We start from the raw sequence: 20020 nt of genomic DNA, 5'->3' as shown, positions 1-20020 counted from the left end.
CTTCCGAATGCGAAAATATTTTGTTGAGCCCAACCTACATAGGTAGGAATAATCATCAAAATAAAATAAGAGAAATCAGAGCTCGAACAGAAAGGTTTAGGTGTTCGTTTTTCCCGCTCGCTGTTCGGGAGTGGAATAGTAGAGTGATAGTATGATTGTGGTTCGATGAACCCTCTGCCAAGCACTTAAATGTGAATTGCAGAGTAGTCATGTAGATGTACTTCTACAGAGATCGCTAAATTAACCTCCACAGCCCCCCCCCCCCCCCCCCCCCATAGACTACAAAAACACACCAAAATATTTCGAAGTACAGCATCCTGTAAACCAATGAGTAACTAGAAACAATCAAACCAAAAAATGATATTCGCACTCTCGAATACCGAAGTCGTTGAGGTCATTACACCCACAGTTAAATGTTACGATCGCGGTCTCAATTGATTGGCATTCGACAATGAGCTAAGTATCGGAAATACACTCTCTTGACCCCTGTTACTCTGGAAATATCTCCACCGCCCTTACGACTTCCTCGCTACTTATCACATAACATAAACAATATTAACTTTACAATGCAATATATACAAACGCTACACAATGTAAGCCACATTAACTTTACAGTACAGTATATACACATTTGACACAAAACAGTGCACTTATCCAGTATATCTCTACAGCATGCGAAAAAAATTTCGTATTCCTACAGCGTCTATAACCCCAATGCTCTCCAATCCTAGGAAAGGACCATCAACCTGCTCTTTCTCTCTACAGACCCGACACTCAGAGCTAATCTTCCCTCTCACATCAGCGGATCTACGTAACCCTCAGAACTCTTTTTACAAATTCATTACCATCCCCCCCCCCCCCCCAGCACAAACGCCTTATTGTCTCTCCTTCCTAGTCTGTTCGCTTTTCTACAAACAACCTCAGACTCATAGACTGCGAGAACACATGTACTTTCTCCAAAATATTACACGGTCTTAGCTGTACTTCTCAATATCATGCACTAGGCTACACCCTACCGATCACTAGTTCATTATAATTCCCGATATATAGACTCCAAATTAATTCTCTACAAACGCCGAACTTCATCTATGTGCAGCATGCTGTAAATTACTAACTAGAAACAAACATACACAAAATGATATTTCCACTCTCGAATACCGGTCTCAGTCGTGTAACATATTCGAGATCTTGGCTATAATTTACATGTCAACTAAGGTCTGTCCCGGGTGTAGAGGAAAAACAAGCGTGTATCCAACACACCACAATCGATCTTCACTCAACTAAATAAAGGAAGCAAATGTGCAGAAGTAGTCAACCGAACAATTTACATCCCATCGAATAACACTCCAACCCAAATCAATTATCTTCTCAAATTCTGACTTGATCACCAACTTGGTAACGTAGCGACAGTGTTACTCGCAGGGGGTCCGGGTTTGATTTCCGGCTGGGGATTGGGTGTTGTGTGTTCTTCATCAACATTTTCATCATCATTGACTCGCAAGTCGCCGACGTAGCGCCACCTAAAGAGTACTTGCAGTACGGCGGCCATAGTGTGTATGTGTCATATGTTATACATTATAAGTCGCAAATACACTACTGCCCATTAAAATTGCTACACCACGAAGATGACGTGCTACAAATGCGAAATTTAACCGACAGGAAGAATATGCTGTGATATGCAAATGATTAGCTTTTCAGATCATTCACACAAGGTTGGCGCCGGTGGCGACACCTACAACGTGCTGACATGAGGAAAGTTTCCAACCGATTTCTTATACACAAACAGCAGTTGACCGACGTTGCCTGGTGAAACGTTGTTGTGATGCCCTATGCAAGGAGGAGAAATGCGTACCATCAAGTTTCCGACACCCTTCAGTGTAGCCTGTCGCGATTGCGGTTTATCGTATCGCGACATTGCTGCTCGCGTTGGTCGTAATCCAATGACTGTTAGCAGAATATGGAATCTGCGGGTTCAGGAGGGTAATACGGAACGCCGTGTTGGATCCTAACGGTCTCATATCACTAGCAGTCGAGATGACAGGCATCTTATCCACATGGCTGTAACGAATCGTGCAGCCACGTCTCGATCCCTGAGTCAACAGATTGGGACGTTTGCAAGACAATAACCATCTGCACGAACAGTTCGACGACGTTTGCAGCAGCATGGACTATCAGCTCGGAGATCATGGCTGCGGTTACCCTTGACACTGCATCACAGAAGGAGTGTCTGCAATCATGTACTCAACGACGAACCTGGGTGCACGAATGGCAAAACGTCATTTTTTCGGATGAATCCAGGTTCAGTTTACAGCAACATGACGGTCGCATCCGTATTTGACGAAGCGTGTATTCGTCATCGCCATACTGGCCTTTCACCCGGCGTGTTGGTACGGGGTGCCGATGGTCACACGTCTCGGTCACCTCTTGTTCCCATTGACGGCACTTTGAAGAGAGGACGTTACATTTCAGAAGTGTTATGACCCGTGGCTCTCCCCTTCATTCGATCCCTACGAAACCCTACATTTCAGCAGGATAATGCACGATCGCATGTTGAAGGTTCTGGTTAAAGAAAATGTTCGACTGCTGCCCTGGCCAGCACATTCTCCAAATCTCTCACCAATTGAAAACGTCTGGTCAATGGTGGCGGAGCAACTGGCTCATCACAATACGCCAGTCACTATTCTTGATGAACTGTGGTATCATGTTGAAGCTGAATGGGCAGCTGTACCTGTAGACGCCGTCCAAGCTCTGTTTGACTCAATGCCCAGGCGTATTAAGGCTGTTATTACGGCCAGAGGTGGTTGTTCTGGGTACTGATTTCTCATGATCGATGCACGCAAATTGCGTGAAAATGTAATCACATGTCAGTTCCAGTATAAAATATTTGTCCAATGAATACCCGTTTATCTTCTGCATTTCTTCTTGGTGTAGCAATTTTAATGGCCAGTAGTGTACCTAACAATCAGTCACTCCTTTGAGAACTGTGCACTACTCTTCTGACGTGGGAGGAACCACCAGGAAACATCTCAGCAGCCCTACCTCCTGGGGTCAGATATAAATAGGACTTCCCTGCCAGAGACTGGTAGTTGAGCTCACTCCATAGATGCCAACATGACAGTGCTAACAGGTAGATTATCAATGACGACTTGGATGGTCTCTAGGACTTCAAGGGATGGTTTAACAGGTTGTAGTGTATTGCACCGGTGATCTCTGACTGTCGACTGGGTGTGAATCACTGAATGCGAATGCAAGTCTAATCAGTATTTGTTAGGTGACTATAAGAGAGATGGAATTGTGTAAATGTGAATTGGCCCAATAAAGTTTTAACTCTCCACCTGGTGCCTGCTACGGTTGGCAGCCTACCTGCGCCGCGGCGGCCACAACGTGCTCTCGGTGGACTGGACGGCGCTGTCCCCTGGGCCCTGTTACCCCATGGCGGCGCACAACGCACGCTTCGCCGGCCGCTGCCTCGCCGGGCTGGTTCGCGCCCTGACCACGCGCGGCGCCACCGACGTGCACGTGGTGGGCTTCAGCGTGGGCGCCCACGTGGCCGCGTACGCCGCCAACAGCCTGCGGCCCTACCAACTGCCGCGCATCACCGGTCAGTTTCACAGTTAGCTCTCCTTACCGTCCTTTCAATTATTTGACACGTTTATCTGGGGAGTAAATTATTTATAAGATATACAGGGTGTTACAAAAAGGTACGGCCAAACTTTCTGGAATCATTCCTCACACACAAAGAAAGAAAATATGTTGTGTGGACAAGTGTCGGGAAATGCTTACTTTCCATTTTAGAGCTCATTTTATTACTTTTCTTCAAATCACATTAGTCATGGAACGGAAACACACAGCAACAGAACGTACCAGCGTGACTTCAAACACTTTTACAGGAAATGATCAAAATGTCCTCCGTTAGCAAGGATACATGCATCCACCCTCCGTTGCATGAAATCCCTAATGCGGTGATGCAGCCCTGGAGAATGGCGTATTGTATCACAGCCGTCCACAATACGAGCACGAAGAGTCTCTACATTTGGTACCGCGATTGCGTAGACAAGAGCTTTCAAGTACCCCCATAAATGAAAGTCAAGAGGGTTGAGGTCAGGAGAGCGTGGAGGCCATGGAATTAGTCCGCCTCTACCAATCGATCAGTCACCGAATCTGTTGTTGAGAAGCGTACGAACACATCGACTGAAATGTGCAGGAGCTCCATCGTGCATGAACCACATGTTGTGTCGTACTTGTAAAGGCACATGTTCTAGCAGCACAAGTAGAGTATCCCGTATGAAATCATGGCTGTGAATCGAGGAAGTACAGTACATACTGACGAAACTAAAATGAGCTCTACCATGGAAATTAAGCGTTTCCGGACACAAGTCCACATAACATCTTTTCTTTATTTGTGTGTGAGGAATGTTTCCGGAAAGTTTAGCCGCACCTTTTTTTAACATCCTGTATATGCTGACTGCCTCCCCTAGAGTGATGAGCACTTATGAAGGCGAGTGGTGGGACAATGCACAAATAGCAAGGGGCAGTGTAGCACAAGATACCAAGCCAATACAATAAAATAGAACAGAAAATGATCGCTATTAGCCTTTCGGACGTTTCCTGTACAATTGACATCATCAGTGTGTTCAGTACACAAAACAATACAGTAATTATTGTTTAAGACAATAGATAGATGTGCTAAAATAATAATAACAATAATAATAATAGTAATACAATAATCATCACACAATGTTGTTGCACATTGTTAATATATTATTATTATTATTATTATTAGAATGCAATAACCACATATACAATAGTATCATACATAATTACGTTTCAAGTATTCACGTCCAAAAAGTGTGAAAGACCTGCACTGTCTTAATACTGTCACACTCTAGTTATCAACTACTTATTGCATACCTATTGAGTGTTGATGTTAAGAAACACATCATTGAGTAGTATGGTGCATACTAGAATCACACTTCTTTGATATGGTTAAAGTTCTTGAGGAGTATATTACTTGCTGTCTTTGGGAGTTTCGTATGGAATTTCAAACTTAAGTCTTTAACGAATTGGCTTACACGGCTGGCTCACAGCCAGCCGCAGGTTTCAAGTCCATTATTACACTGCCTGCTAAATGGTATGACATATTATATATCAGTGGAAAGCTGGGAAATCGATCTATTTAATGGTGTATAACAAATTCAATTTCTTTCGATATTTTGCGAGTTATAAGCAATCGTTTCCACATTTTTAATGTTTATCCCCACAATCTCATCAATAAAACACCCTCACATAAATAGTGTATTCTGAAAAGCAAGGGTGAAGAAAAGTGATAGATGGTATGAGTGTGAGAAACGTTTAGTGGCACATTTCTGTTCTTTTTCGAATATAGCCCACCAACAAAACTTCAGAAACAGTATTATCTAAACTCCTCGGAGATATTGTGTCCCATCGCCCATGCGCTGACTGTAACACCACGTTCAAACTCACTTAAATCTTGATACGAAACCGCAGCAGAAACCGATCTAACGACTGCAGACACTTGTCTTATATAGGGGTTGCCGACCGCAGCACCGTATTCTGCCTGTTTACATAACGCTTGTCTTTACCAGTTTCTTTGGCGCTTCAGTGTATATTAGACATTAGAAAATTTCTCTTCTTGAGAAATGCTTTTTGGCTATAGCTAGTCTACGTTTTATATCCCCTCTAATTCGACTGTATCAGTTATTTTGCTGGCAAAGTAGGAGAAATCGTCAAGTTATTTTAGTGTTTCATTTACTATTCTGGTTCCCTCAGTGTAGCCCGATTTTATTCGACTAAGTTCCAGTACCTTTGTTTTTCCTTTGTTGATATTCCTCTTTCGAAGACTCTGTCCATTCTGTTCAGTTGCTCTTCCATACCCTTTGATGTCCCGCACAGAATTGTAGTGTCGCCGGCAAATCCCGTAGTTTTTATTTCTTCTCCCTGAACTTTAACTCATTCCTCATTTTTTTTTTTGTTTCCTGTACTGCTTCCTCAATGTACAGATTGAATAACATCGGAGATATGCTACAACCAAGTCTCACTTCCTTCCGAACCACTGCTTCTCGTTGGTGTTCTTCGTCTCTTATAACTACAGTCTGGTTTCTGTACAGTTCGTAAATAACCTCTCACTGTATTTTACTCCTGCCACATCTATAATTTTAAAGAGAGTATTCCAGTCAGCATTGTCAAAATGTTTCTCTAAGTCTACAAACGCTATAAACGAACGTTTGGCTTTCCTCAGCCTATCTTCTAGATAAGTTGTAGAGGCAGTTTTCCACTACTTCCCTGGAACCGAAAACTGGTATTCCACGAGGTCGGCTTCTGCCAGGTTTCCCATTGTTATTTACTTATTCTTACGATATTTTCCTGAGAGTTTCTAATTTGAAAATTGCGGTAAAATGCTATTTTTGTGCGATGGTTACCACAAAATTTTCCTTGGTAAGACCCACACAGCAAATCGAGCACAGGTGTCTGTAGATCGTAGACACAGACCAGTGCTGATCACCTTAAAGCTGCGAAAAGTGTAGAGTATGTCTGTTCTACCAGTACAAGTCAGATGGATGCCGGTGTTGACATGTATGGTGAGGGTGATATACCGATGATGATAACTGTGTAATATCTCGGTGAAATGAAATGAAGCTTGCTATGGATGGACGAGAGGCAACTATCGTGTACTTCTTAAACCTTAGCAAAGCCTTTTGCACTGTCGACTTCAACATTTTAATTGCCAGACTTAGCAGCCAAAATTTCTCGCCAGTTTCAGTGCAGTGGTTTCGCTCATACATGGCTTTCCCAGCAATGCGTCATGCTCGGCATCACAAAGTCACAGCGGAGGCAGGTAGAATTAGACGTTCCCCATGATTGTGTGTTAGGTCCTACACTCATTTCACCATATACCAATGATGTGTCATCAGTTTTATCGGTTTTGTCCTACTAAAAATGCCACATGTATGCTGATGACCTCCATGTGTATCTAAGTGCAAAACCAACAAACCTCAAGTCACCTATCGAGAATCTCAATACCGACCTGTGTGCACTATCAAAATGGGCGCAGGATATAAGGTCAAAGCTCACCCAAGCGGTACTGGTTGTTCATTGTAGGCCCATTAGCGCGAAATATCGCGAATTCCTGCCATCTTTACCTCTAAATGGGACTAATATTGACCTATTTGCTTCTGCAAAGAGTCTAGGAGTAATAATAGACGAAAATCTGAATTGGACTGAGTACCTACTGCAATGTGCAAGAAGGCATCAGAATCTCTCGATCCCTTATAAAAATAGGAAAAGCTATTTGCTCTTGACGTGAGAAAGAAACATAAAAACACTTATAATTCCAATTATTGATTACAACAATACTAACCTGCAAGACGTTTCTCAGCAAAGCTCGCGGCGCCTGCAACTGGTTGTGAATGCGTGTTCCTTACGTCTGTGATGTTCCACTCTTTAATCATATTTCACCAGCATATGCTCAGCTATCTACATCTACATCTGCATCTACATCCATACTCCACAAGCCACTTGACGGTGTGTGGCGGAGGGTACCCTGAGTACCTCTATCGGTTCTCCCTTCTATTCCAGTCTCGCATTGTTCTTGGAAAGAAGGATTGTCGGTAGGCCTCTGTGTGGGCTGTAATCTCTCTGATTTTATCCTCATTGTCTCTTAGCGAGATATACGTAGGAGGGAGCAATAAACTTCTTGACTCCTCGGTGAAGGTATGTTCTCGAAACTTCAACTAAAGCCCGTACTGAGCTACTGAGCGTCTCTCCAGCAGAGTCTTCCACTGGAGTTTATCTATCATCTCCGTAACGTTTTCTCGATTATTAAATAATCCTGTAACGAAGCGCGCTGCTCTCCGTTGGATCTTCTCTATCTCTTCTATCAACCCTATCTGGTACGGATCCCACACTGCTGAGCAGTATTCACGCAGTGGGCGAACAGCGTACTGTAACCTACTTCCTTTGTTTTCGGATTGCATTTCCTTAGGATTCTTCCAATGACTCTCAGTCTGGCATCTGCTTTACCGACGATCAACTTAATATGATCATTCCATTTTAAATCACTCCTAATGCGTACTCGCAGATAATTTATGGAATCAACTGCTTCCGGTTGCTGACCTGCTATTTTGTAGCTACATGATAAGGCATTTTTCTATCTATGTATTCGCAGCACATTACACTTGTCTACATTGAGATTCGATTACCATTCCTTGCACCATGCGTCAATTCGCTGCGGATCCTCCTGCATTTCAGTACAATTTTCCATTGTTACAACCTCTCGATACACCACAGCATCATCCGCAAAAAGCCTCACTGAACTTCCGATGTCATCCACAAGGTCATTTATGTATAGTGTGAATAGCAACGGTCCTATGACACTCCCCTGCGGCACACTTGAAATCACTCTTACTTCGGAAGACTTCTCTCCATTGAGAGTGACATGCTGAGGTTTGTTATCTAGGAACTCCTCAATCCAATCACACAATTGGTCCGATAGTCCATATGCTCTTACTTTGTTCATTAAACGACTGTGGGGAACTGTATCGAACGCCTTGCGGAAGTCAAGAAACACAGCATCTACCTGGGAACCCATGTCTATGGCCCTCTGAGTCTCGTGGACGAATAGCGCGAGCTGGGTTTCACAGGATCGTCGTTTTCGAAACCCATGCTGATTCCTACAGAGTAGATTTCTAGTCTCCAGAAAAGTCATTATACTCGAACATAATACGCGTTTGAATATTCTACAACTGATCGACGTTAGAGATATAGGTGTATAGTTCTGCACATCTGTTTGACGTCCCTTCTTGAAAACGGGGATGAACTGTGCCCTTTTCCAATCCTTTGGAACGCTACGCTCTTCTAGAGAGCTACGGTACACCGCTGCAAGAAGGGGGGCAAGTTCATTCGCGTACTCTGTGTAAAATCAAACTGGTATCCCATCAGGTCCTCTTTTGAGCGATTTTAATTGTTTCTCTATCCCTCTGTCGTCTATTTCGATATCCACCATTTTGTCATCTGTGCAACAATCTTGAGAAGGAACTACAGTGCAGTCTTCCTCTGTGAAACAGCTTTGGAAAAAGACATTTAGTATTTCCGCCTTTAGTCTGTCATCTTCTGTTTCAGTACCATTTTGGTCACAGAGTGTCTGGACATTTTGTTTTGATCCACCTACCGCTTTGATATAAGACTAAAATTTCTTAGGATTTTCTGCCAAGTCAGTACATAGAACTTTACTTTCGAATTCATTGAACGCGTCTCGCATAGCCCCCCTCGCAGTACATTTCGCTTCGCGTAATTTTTGTTTGTCTGCAAGGCTTTGCCTATGTTTATGTTTGCTGTGAAGTCCCTTCGTTCCGCAGCAGTTTTCTAACTCGGTTGTTGTACCACGGTGGCTCTTTTCCATTTCTTACGATCTTGCTCGGCACATACTCATCTAACGTATATTGTATGATGGTTTTTAACTTTGTCCACTGATCCATACCCTCTGTCTTCTGTACTATCTTATAAACGTACACCTTCCCTCGTATCTCTCCTCATCTTTAACGCTCTTGTCTCAACAACATGACAGAAACACCTGTTCCATGAGAGCAAAATTCTTTTTCTCCCATTCCATAGTTCAGCCACTTTCTTGAAGTCCTTCTCAGTAGCTGGAACCCGACTCTGAAATAAACCGCCACGTTATATTAGAGAACTGAATAACGTTTCCAGCATCAGAAGATAATTAGTGACGTTTGTACTAAAGCAACAATAAGGATTACCGTTGTCCCTGTGCACACTTGTTATCCTCGTGCATTCATCTTCCCAACGAGTTCTTCCTTTTTACCCAGTACTGTTACCTGATACAGTCTCCTTAAATTTTCTTTCCCATATAACATATGTCTTGTACACCAATAAATTCTTTTTGTTTCTCCCACTATCATAATTGTTAGTATTACACAATTATTACTATTGTTACTGTATCATTATTAGTGGTAGCTTCTGCAGTAGCAGGAGAAGTGCCAGTATTAATTTTATTAGTTCATAGTCAGCATTGTTTACTTACATTGTCGCTATAGACACTCAAATCATTTTAATACGGTTTGTCATATTAAAATTCTTATTTCTTATGTAACTATGACGTAAAAAGGATACTGTACGAGTGAAACCGTGGTCTGATGCAGCAGGGGGCCTGATGGTCCTAACCAGATCAGGCTAAATAAATAAATAAATGAAATGATTAAAGATGCAGAGTGTGTGCGCCTGCAGGTCTGGATCCGGCGCTGCCGCTGTTCGTGACTGCGAACCGCGACCACAAGCTGGACGCGAGCGACGCGCTCCTGGTGGACGTTCTGCACACCAACGCGCTGGTGCAGGGCAAGCTGGAGCGCTGCGGGCACGCCGACTTCTACCTGAACGGCGGCGTGGACCAGCCCGGCTGCGGCGAAACCTCTGGTCAGTCGCGTACTCCTTCATCTTCTCTGGCACTGACCTGCCAGCGGTAGTCGTGAACTTTTGATACTCACTCGGAACAAAAAATCTTCTGTAACTAACAGCAGAGGTGAGTTGCGCCACCTTATTGTTGTTCCTCTCTCAGAGTGCTACGACACTGAGTCGAGACAACCTGAATGTGTGCCAGTATTAACGACGCGCAAAATAGCGTCGCCTCGGCGCAGAAACGCCTTCTCGTCCTGTGCGCTGAGAGATCTCGTCCCGTCGTTCCAGTCGGGCGGCTGCCGCATTTGACTGACTGTCACATGCGGACCTGCGCACGTCAAGCGTTCTGGTCGCTGCCTCTTCGCTACACAGCATGGCACCTCAGTGTCAGCGCACCGCAGCAGCCAGCAGAGTTGTGCATAATCAGGCATGTGCTATGTCGGAAGAGGCAAATAATGAAGAAAAAAATACTATTTTAGTTGCACAATTAGAAAAAAAACAATGGTGGAGAGGGAAAACAGAGTTACAAGATCTTCAGATGGCTTCAGTACTTGAGAAACAACGTGGAAAAAGGAGAACAACATTTTGTGTAGAGATAATGTCGAGAAACAGATCGTCAAGGAACTGATATACCTTTTGAATGATTTCATGGTGCCGTCAAAAGCCATTCTCTTTATTTCATGTGCAATTGTGCAATTTCGGCCTTAGGCAATTTTCAAGTATTTTATGGATTTGTTTAGTTCTAATTATGCCATGTGTGCTCCTATGACTCCATGTCATACATACATACGTGGCATAATTCACTACTATCACCCATAAAATACTCGAAAATGGCCTAAGGCTGAAATTGTACAATCGCAATTGAAATAAAGGCAGTTGAAAGCATCACGAAATCATTCAAAAAGTTCATCGGAGCAGTAGACCCCTGTTGCATTGAAAATTATAGATCTGATATACACTATAAGACAACACAAAAGACGTACCACGGAGGAATTATCCGAATGGGACGGAAATATGTAGACGTACACACAAAGAAATGATCACAGTTTCAGAAAAATGGCTGATTTATTCAAGAGAAAGAGCTTCACAAATTGAGGAAGTCAATAACGCATTAGTCAACCTGTGGTCCTTATTCAAGCAGTTGTTAGGCCCGGCGCTGATTGATGGAGTTGTTGGACATCCACCTAAATGGTATTATGTTAAATTCTGTCCGATTTTCGCGTTATATCAGCAAAATCCCGTGCTGGTTGGAGGGCCCTGCCTATAATACTCCATACTTTCTCAATTCGCGACGGATCAGGCGACCTTGCAAGGTAGGATTTGGCAAGCACGAAAATAAGCATTAGAAACTCTCGCTGAGTCTGGGCGGGCGTTATCCTGATGAAGGATGGCTTCACATGACGGGCAACCAAATGGGGCGTAGGATATCGCCGACGTACCACTGTACTGTAAAGGTGCTGTAGATGACAAACAAAGGGGTCCCGCTATGAAATAAACTGGAAACCGGCTCCTGGTTGTCAGGCCGTATGGCGGGCGACATTCAGGCTGGTATCCCTCTGTCTAGGGCTTCTCCACTCATCATTGCTCAATTCGAAGCGACTCTCGTGACTGAAGAACAATTCCATATCAAAGAGGGTTCCAGCCAAAGACGTGTCTGAAAACACTGCGGACAGAGGTAGTAGACTAATCTATCACCCGTCACACAGCCCGACGGCCAGGAGTGATAGTCTGGGGTGCCATTTCTTTTTATAGTAGGGCATTTTTTGATCCGGTTCGTAAAAACTCCTTCACCTTATCACTCCACCACACTTTCTTTTTAATTTTGACTAACGCAATGTTCTCTGTGCATCATTATTAATTTCTTTGGATAATTCTGGTGAGGCGCTCTGCCGCAAAGTGACGCGCTTGGCGTGTGTCGTGCCGACAGACCGGTTCGGCTGCTCGCACCACCGCGCGCCGCTGTACTTCGCCGAGTCGGTGACGGCTGGCCGCGACGCCGCCGGCGGCTTCTGGGGCTGGCGCTGCGGCGGCCTCAGCCTCTTCCTGCTGGGCCTCTGCCCAGCACGCGGCGACCAGGTGCTCATGGGCGAGTTCCTCGACCCCAGGTCAGTGGCAGCCTCTCAGCGGCAACAGTGCTCCATCTGATCAAAAGTATCCACACACCTACATCTGCATGGATACCCTGTAAATCATGTTTAATTTCCTGGCAGAGGGTTCATCGAACCACCCTCACAATTCTCTATTATTCCAGTCTCGTATAGCGCACGGAAAGAATGAACACCTATATCGACCGTAGCTCGTGGTCGTCAGGTAGCGTTTTCGCTTCACCCGCCCGGGTTTCCGTGTTCGATTCCCGGCGGGGTCAGGGATTTTCTCTGCCTCGTGATGATTGAGTGTTGTGTGATGTCCTTAGGTTAGTTAGGTTTAAGTAGTTCTAAGTTCTAGGGGACTGATGACCATATATGTTAACTCCCATAGTGCTCAGAGCCATTTGAACCATTTTTGAACACCTATATCTTTCCATACGAGCTTTGGTTTTCCTTATTTTATCGTGGTGATAGTTCCTCCCTAAGTAGGTCGGTGTCAACAATATATTTTGGCATTCGGAGGAGAAAGTTGGTCATTGGAATTTCGTGAGATGATTCCGTCGCAAGGAAAGACGCCTTTCTTTTAATAATGTCCAGCCCAAATCCTGTATCATTTCTGTGACACTCTCTCCCATATTTCGCGATAATAAAAAACGTGCTGCCTTTCTTTGAAATTTTTCGATGTACTCCGTCAGTACTAACTGGTAAGGATCCCACACCGCGCAGCAGTATTCTAAAAGAGGACGGAAAAGCGTAGTGTTGGCAGTCTTGTTAGTAGGTCTGTTACATTTTCTATGTGTCCTGCCAATAAAACGCACTCTCTGGTTAGCCTTCCTCACAACATTTTCTATGTGTTCCTTCCAATTTAAATTGTTCGTAATTGTAATACCTAGGTATTTAGTTGAATTTACGGCTTTAAATTAGACTCAGTTGTCGTGCAACCGAAGTTTAACGAGTTCCTTTTAGCACTCATGTGGATGATCGCACACGTTTCGTTATTTAGGGTCAGATATCTTTTCTAAATCGTTTTGCCATTTGTTTCGATCTTCTGATGACTTTATTAGTCGATAAACGACAGCTTCAAACAACTAAGATGGCTGCTCAGATTGTCCTCCAAATCGTTTATATAGATAAGGATCAGCAAAGGGCCTATAACACTACCTTAGGGAACGCCAGAAATCAGTTCTGTGCTACTCGATGACTTTCCGTCAATTACTACGAACTGACAGGAAATCACAGATCCAGTCACATAACTGAGACAATATTCCGTAAGCAAGGAATTTCACTTCGAGCCGCTTGTGTGGCACAGGGTCAAAAGCCATCCGGAAATCCAGATATACGCAATCGATCTGAAATCCGTTGTCAATAGCATTACATGTGAATAAAGAGCTAGCTGTGTTTTACAAGAACGATGTTTTCCAAACCCATGTAGACCGTTTTCTTCGAGGTAATTCATAATGTTCAAACACACTATATTTTCTAAAATCCTGCTGCATATGGACGTTAACGATATGGACCTGTAATTTAGTGTATTTCTCCTACTACCTTTTTGAATATTGGTGTGACCTGTGCAACTTTCCAGTCTTTGGGTACGGATCTTTCATCGAGCGAACGGTTGTATATGATTGTTAAGTATGGACCTAAAGCATCAGCATACTCTGAAAGGAACCTAATTGGTATACCGTCTGGACCAAAATACTTGCTTTTATTAAGTGATTTAAGTTGCTTCACTACTCCGAGGATATTTACTTCTACGTTACTCATCTTGGCAGCTGTTCTCGATTCGAACTTTCAACTGCAACAGTACACTATCTGATCAAGAGCATCCAGACACCTATTATTGGGCGTTACCATGGCATGCGTCCACCGTCTTTAAGATGTCTTAAACTCTGCGGAGGATACTTTCAATGAAGTGAACGTCTGTAGAGGAATGGCAGCCAGTTCTTCCTCTGGAATAGACACTGGAGAAAATAGTCAAGTTGGACGTTGAGATATGTATTGAAGACGACGTTCTAACTCTCTCTGTGTTTTTCCATTGGGCTCAGGTCGAGACTCTGAGCAGGCCAGTCCATTTCAGGAATATTGCTGCCCACAAACCATTACCTCACAGATGCTGATTCCTCTCAGGGTGCACTGTCATGATGATACAAACAGCCATCGTCTCCCAATCGTTCTTCTACTGTTCATGTTCTTCCGCATTTAGCGTTTTCTTAAGCGCAGTAAGACGATTGTACCCTAACCACGAAAAAAATCCCCATACCATAACATAATCTCGTTGGTATTACATTCTTGGTAGTTCACATCATGGTAGGTAACCGTAGTGACTGACAATTCGCAATTTTTCACAAACTTTTATTTATGTTCGTTTACAAGGTTGGTGACTGAACAACAAAAGAAAGGCAACAATAATGATGCCAGTAAAAGTCACCTAATTGAGGCAAACAAAAAGTTCACTTCTAAATTTTCCACAAAGGTTCGTGGTAAGACATACACGCACTAGTACAAGTCCAATTCAGAGACAAAGACGTAATCTTCAGCAGTCGAAGTCCACGAAGTCGGCATCCGGAGTGAACTGAGCTTCAGGGCTGGTTCCAGCCCCTAAATAGCTGTCTCCAGCCAATCAGGGTTTGGCGCAGTGATACCCCCTGCAGGCCGTGGCTCGCGCTCCCCCTGCTGTTTCCATTATCTTGAACGTAAATAGCCGGTGTTTACCATGGTGATTTTGGTATGCCTTGGACATAGACATCCCCGACCTCTGTGGTGTAATATGGGTTGAAGACCCTCAGGGGCTACCTCCGGCATCCCAGGATTTTTCAAACTGAAACTCAGTCCATCGGACTGCCAAAATGTATGGATTCACTCACTGCACTGCCTGGCAGATCAGTTAACACTGGCTACAGAGCTGTGTGGCTTATGAGGAGCAGCTTGAACATTGGACCCAATTTTTTAACTCCCTATTTACAGTCATTGTGATATTTGGGCTGCTAGTAGCATTTTGGAACTGATGAGTGATCCTTTCGCCTGATTTTATGCAATTCCTTTACAATCACCTGTGCAACAGTTGACGGGAGCTCTGTGCCAGTACATGAGGCCCACCTGGTATTGGTTCAGCCTGTGGTTGTTCCTTCGCATATCCAACTCGCAATCACATCACCAACTGTCGACTCGGACAGCCATAGAAGGGATGATTTATTACTCATGTGACATCCAATTATTAATCCATGTTCGAAGTCATTGAGCTCTCCTGACACCGAGCGAGGAGGCGCAGTGGCTAGCACACTGGACTCGCATTCGGGAGGACGACGGTTCAATCCGGCCCCCGGCCATCTTGATTTAGGTTTTCCGTGATTTCCCTAAATCGCTCCAGGCAAATGCTGGTTTGGTTCCTTTGAAAGGGCACGACCGACTTCCTTCCCTAATCCGATGAGACCGATGACCTTGCTGTCTGGTCTCCTCCCCCAAACAACCCAACCCTCCTGACAGACTCATTCTGGTGTTATTAGTTCCGTGCAGACAACACAGTATTCCCGTCTCATTTATCACTGGCGGATCCGCCACTTGTGACATCTAGTGGTTAATTCCGCATTAAATGTGAGTGTCAGGATACTTCTGATCGGACAGTATAGTGTCGTGCGGGACAGTGGTCTGGTTGGACGACACTTCGGGTAATTTCGTGTTCCTAACCTATAGGAGTAACCCTACGGGGCAAAGGGCCCCTACAGTTCAGCGTGGAGTCTTTAACCGTATGTACTTTCTGCGAAATCTCATCATTAAAGGTGAAGGCTGTGTTAAAGTAAGACACTGCATGGTCCAACCAGGATTCGATCCCACGACGTTTTCCTTTCCAGACATGCACATTAGTACGAGATCAGTGGGCCCAACAACAGCATCAGCAACTGTGTCTCTGCGGCTAAAACTGCACTTACTATGGACAGGTTGCTGACAAGCGTCTACGTGCATATATGCACTATTGGCCATTAATCTGCAATACCATTAAAGCAGCATGACACCAACGTCAAACTGGTATGAAATGTACTACGTGATCGGAATGCAAACGAGTGCTATTACATCGAACTGCTCAAAGAAGTCTGTGTATAAATAAATATTACAACAGAGCGTTTCTCATTCATAAATCGCATTTGAATGTTGGTTGTTTGTGAAAAGATTGTGTTCCGCCTCTTGTCAGAAGGAGGCACGTCTACCAGAATTTGTCAGATTCTACAACGGTTGCATCGTTGCCTATATAGACTGCGCTTTACTGTCAGCGATATTGCTTCTTACATTGGTCGGGATCCCACGACTGTCCTGCAAATGTGGAATCAGTGATTTCAGTGCGGCCTTACTCAATACTGGGCCTTACAAGAGAGGCCTTGTGCTTCACGGAGAGATTTACTTTTGAACTTTTGAGAGAGAACTTTCGGGGAAGAATCAGACAACATATTACCTCTCCCCATTACGTCTCGTATAATGACCATGACGAGAAATTTCCAGAAATTAGAGCCAATCATTCTTCCCACGCGCTATTCACAAGTGGAACAGGGTTGTCAGGCTTAGTTAGTACAAAGAGTATCCTCCGCTTCGCACCATTAGGTGGCTCGCGGAGTACGATATAGATGAAGATCGGGGATCTCAACGGCTCTATGCGACTATCGCCCGAGAAGACACATGTAGGAGGACTGTTCTAAAAGTGAGGTGACTTTTCAAATTGCTCGGGCAACGTACATTCGATTATCGTTCATTTCTTTCGTTATGTTGGTACACATGTCCCGAATATGTCACAGTTTCAAGTGCACATCATACTTCGTTTGTTATTGAGAAATAGTAAGGTTAGACGTGTTTTAGTGTGCTCGGCGATTTTCGATTATTACAAAAAATGGTGCAAAGAACTTGCCTCACATTTTGTGTGAAAAATAGAATCAAGTGCTCTAAAACACTTGAAATGTTGACAGTGGCATACAGTGAGTCTGCTTGAAGTAAAAAAAAAAGTTTACAAGTGGTACAAGCTCTTCCAAGATGGCCGAGAAGATGCCCTGGACGCCCCAGCACATCAACAACATATGACAACGTTGAAGATGTGAAGAAAATTGTTTTGTAAAAATCGTCGAATTAGCGTAAGAGAAGTTGCTGAGAATGTTGGCATATCGGTCGGCTCGTGTCATGCAATTTTTCAGATGTTTTTAGCATGCGAGGTGTGTCAGTGAAGTTTGTTCCAAAACTTCTCAATTTTGATCAGAAGAACCGTCGCACGAGCATCGCTCAGGAGCTCTTGAATGACTGATCCTAATTTGCTGAAATCGGTCATAGCTGGTGACGAAACATGGGTTTACGGTTATGATGTCGAAACCAAAGCCCAATCATCCTAATGCAAGCATCCTAGAGAGTCAAGACCGAGAAAAATACGCCAAGTTCGATCAAATGTCAAAGTTTTGCTCACAGTTTTTTTTTCAGTTACCGTGGCGTAGTGCATCACGAATTTTTGCCTCAAGGTCGTACGGTCAATGAGTGTTACCTTTACGTTACGCACCGTTTGCGAGAAACAATACGCATATAATGTCCGAAACTGTGGAAAAACAATTCATTGCTTTTGCATCACAACAATGCATCTGCTCATTCATCGTTGTTGTGAGACTTTTTTGCCCAAAAACAACACGACAATCAGGCCTCAACCACCATATTCACCGGATTTGGCCCCTTGCGACCTTTTTCCGTTCCCTAAACGGAAGAGACCGATTAAAAAAGGACGAAGATTTTCGACGATTGAGGATATAAAAACTTCATCGCTGTAAATACTCAAGGTTATACCAAAACGTGCTTGTGAGAAGTGCTTCAAGGACTGGAAGAAGCGTTGGCACAAGTGTAGTGTATCTGAGGAGGATTACTTTGATGGGGTCAACATGAATATTGATGAGTAAATAAATATTTTTTCATAGAAATATAAAGTCACTTTACTTGTGGAACACACTTCGTACCGTCCACATGGACAATGCGATAGCATCTGGAGCACCACGGTCCGTCAGCGCGGCGTCCATTGTGGTGGCTTCCATTGATAGGACAACAAAGAGGTGCGCCGGCAGTGATGTGGCGAACGAGCTCACTAGACACAGGAGTGCTGGCACGTCTTCTTTTCAGACGAGTACCGGTTCTTGATACAGCATCACAATGGGCGTATTTGTGTGTAAAGGATCCTTCACGAACAAAGTTAGCAGATGGCATTTGTCATCATCATATATACTCAGCAAATAGCATAGTGGTATGGGTTGCCATTGGCCAAACAAAAAGATCACTCTGGTTCCCATAGCCGATAACTTGGACCTGGCGCTGCAGCTGTTACATTTATAACTTGTTAATGTCAGTGCCTGCGTCCTGTCTTGCAAGTCTCCAAGACTTTACCTTTCAACCAAAACTCGATCCCGGTTGTTGCTCGTGCTGTCCTGTCCAATACAGAAGGCGCTTTGCCTTTGCTCTGGGCAGCAGGTTCTCCAGATCTGTCAGCCCCCAGAAAAATTCACTTGGTCAGAGGTTTGCACGCCACCACTCGCCAACTACCACGATTAATAAAGTTTGGCGTTGTGCTGAAGCGTTGTGGAGTAAGGTATCCTCATCTGTCAAAGAACATCATTTCGAGTCGATGCCCAGTCGGATTGCAACTGCTTCTGCTGCCAGAGATCGAGGCTCTGTGTGCTAATTTTCTCATTTTGTATAGCCACAAATTACCTACAAGATGAATCGTGTTCTTCTTAGTATACGGTAAACGCGCTTTACGTGAAATTACATTATTTTCTATCCTTTTTTACGGCTACTAGTTCACTCTACGAATTATGGTGAAGTGCTTGGCGGGGAATACTTTCTATAGTGCTACATACAGAGTGTTGCACAACGAGTTTACTTTAATAACTCGAAAGAAAATAACAAAATATGAATTTGTAAGCCACATAGATGGTCACGACAGCACTGGTTATTTGCTGTTGAATATGTTCAAAATGTCCTCCATCGGCGGCAATAATGCATCTGAAACGCTGCGGAACACATCGACAAACAGGTGTTACGGTTGCCACTGGAATGGACTCACTAACAGTCACAATCGCTAATCTCATGTAATTCTGCGTACGTGGCTTTCTGGAGTAGACAGCGTGCTTTAGAGTTCCCCACAGAAAGAAGTCTAACGACGTTAGATCGGGAGATCTGGGTGGAAACGTAATACTCCATCGTCGACCTATCCAACTGTCAACAAATGTTTCATCCAGGATTGCTGCACGTCACGATGATAATGTGACGGCGCACCAACTTGTAAAAAGCAATCATCATGTCGATATGGCTGGTTAACAGCAAATGATAAGGTATCTGATACCTGTCACTGTTCCTTCTCTCACAGACGTGCCACACCACATTGATAGCCTAGGTGGATTTAAAGCTCCTTCTTGTGTAAAGTGGAGATTATCTCTTGCCCAGAACACACAGTTATCGTGATTGGTGCCCAATTTAAATGTCACTTCATCAGACCAAAC

General features: G+C 44.0%; 1 protein-coding gene across 3 annotated transcripts in view; it reads left to right on the top strand.

Moving 5' to 3' along the window:
• LOC126278148 (phospholipase A1 member A-like) overlaps positions 1-20020 on the top strand; it is a 150108-nt gene that overhangs the window by 103594 nt on the left and 26494 nt on the right. For all 3 annotated transcript variants that reach the window (XM_049978042.1, XM_049978040.1, XM_049978039.1), the window contains exons 5-7: positions 3359-3601; positions 10261-10446; positions 12356-12533. In XM_049978042.1, the coding sequence (XP_049833999.1) occupies positions 3359-3601; positions 10261-10446; positions 12356-12533 (607 nt within the window). The remainder of the gene's footprint in view (positions 1-3358; positions 3602-10260; positions 10447-12355; positions 12534-20020) is intronic.

The sequence above is a fragment of the Schistocerca gregaria genome, chromosome 6 (assembly GCF_023897955.1).
Source record: "Schistocerca gregaria isolate iqSchGreg1 chromosome 6, iqSchGreg1.2, whole genome shotgun sequence".
In the NCBI taxonomy this organism is placed as follows: Eukaryota; Metazoa; Arthropoda; class Insecta; order Orthoptera; family Acrididae; genus Schistocerca; species Schistocerca gregaria.
Note: the sequence above shows the minus strand (reverse complement) of the source record. Positions and strands in the feature narration are given on the sequence as shown.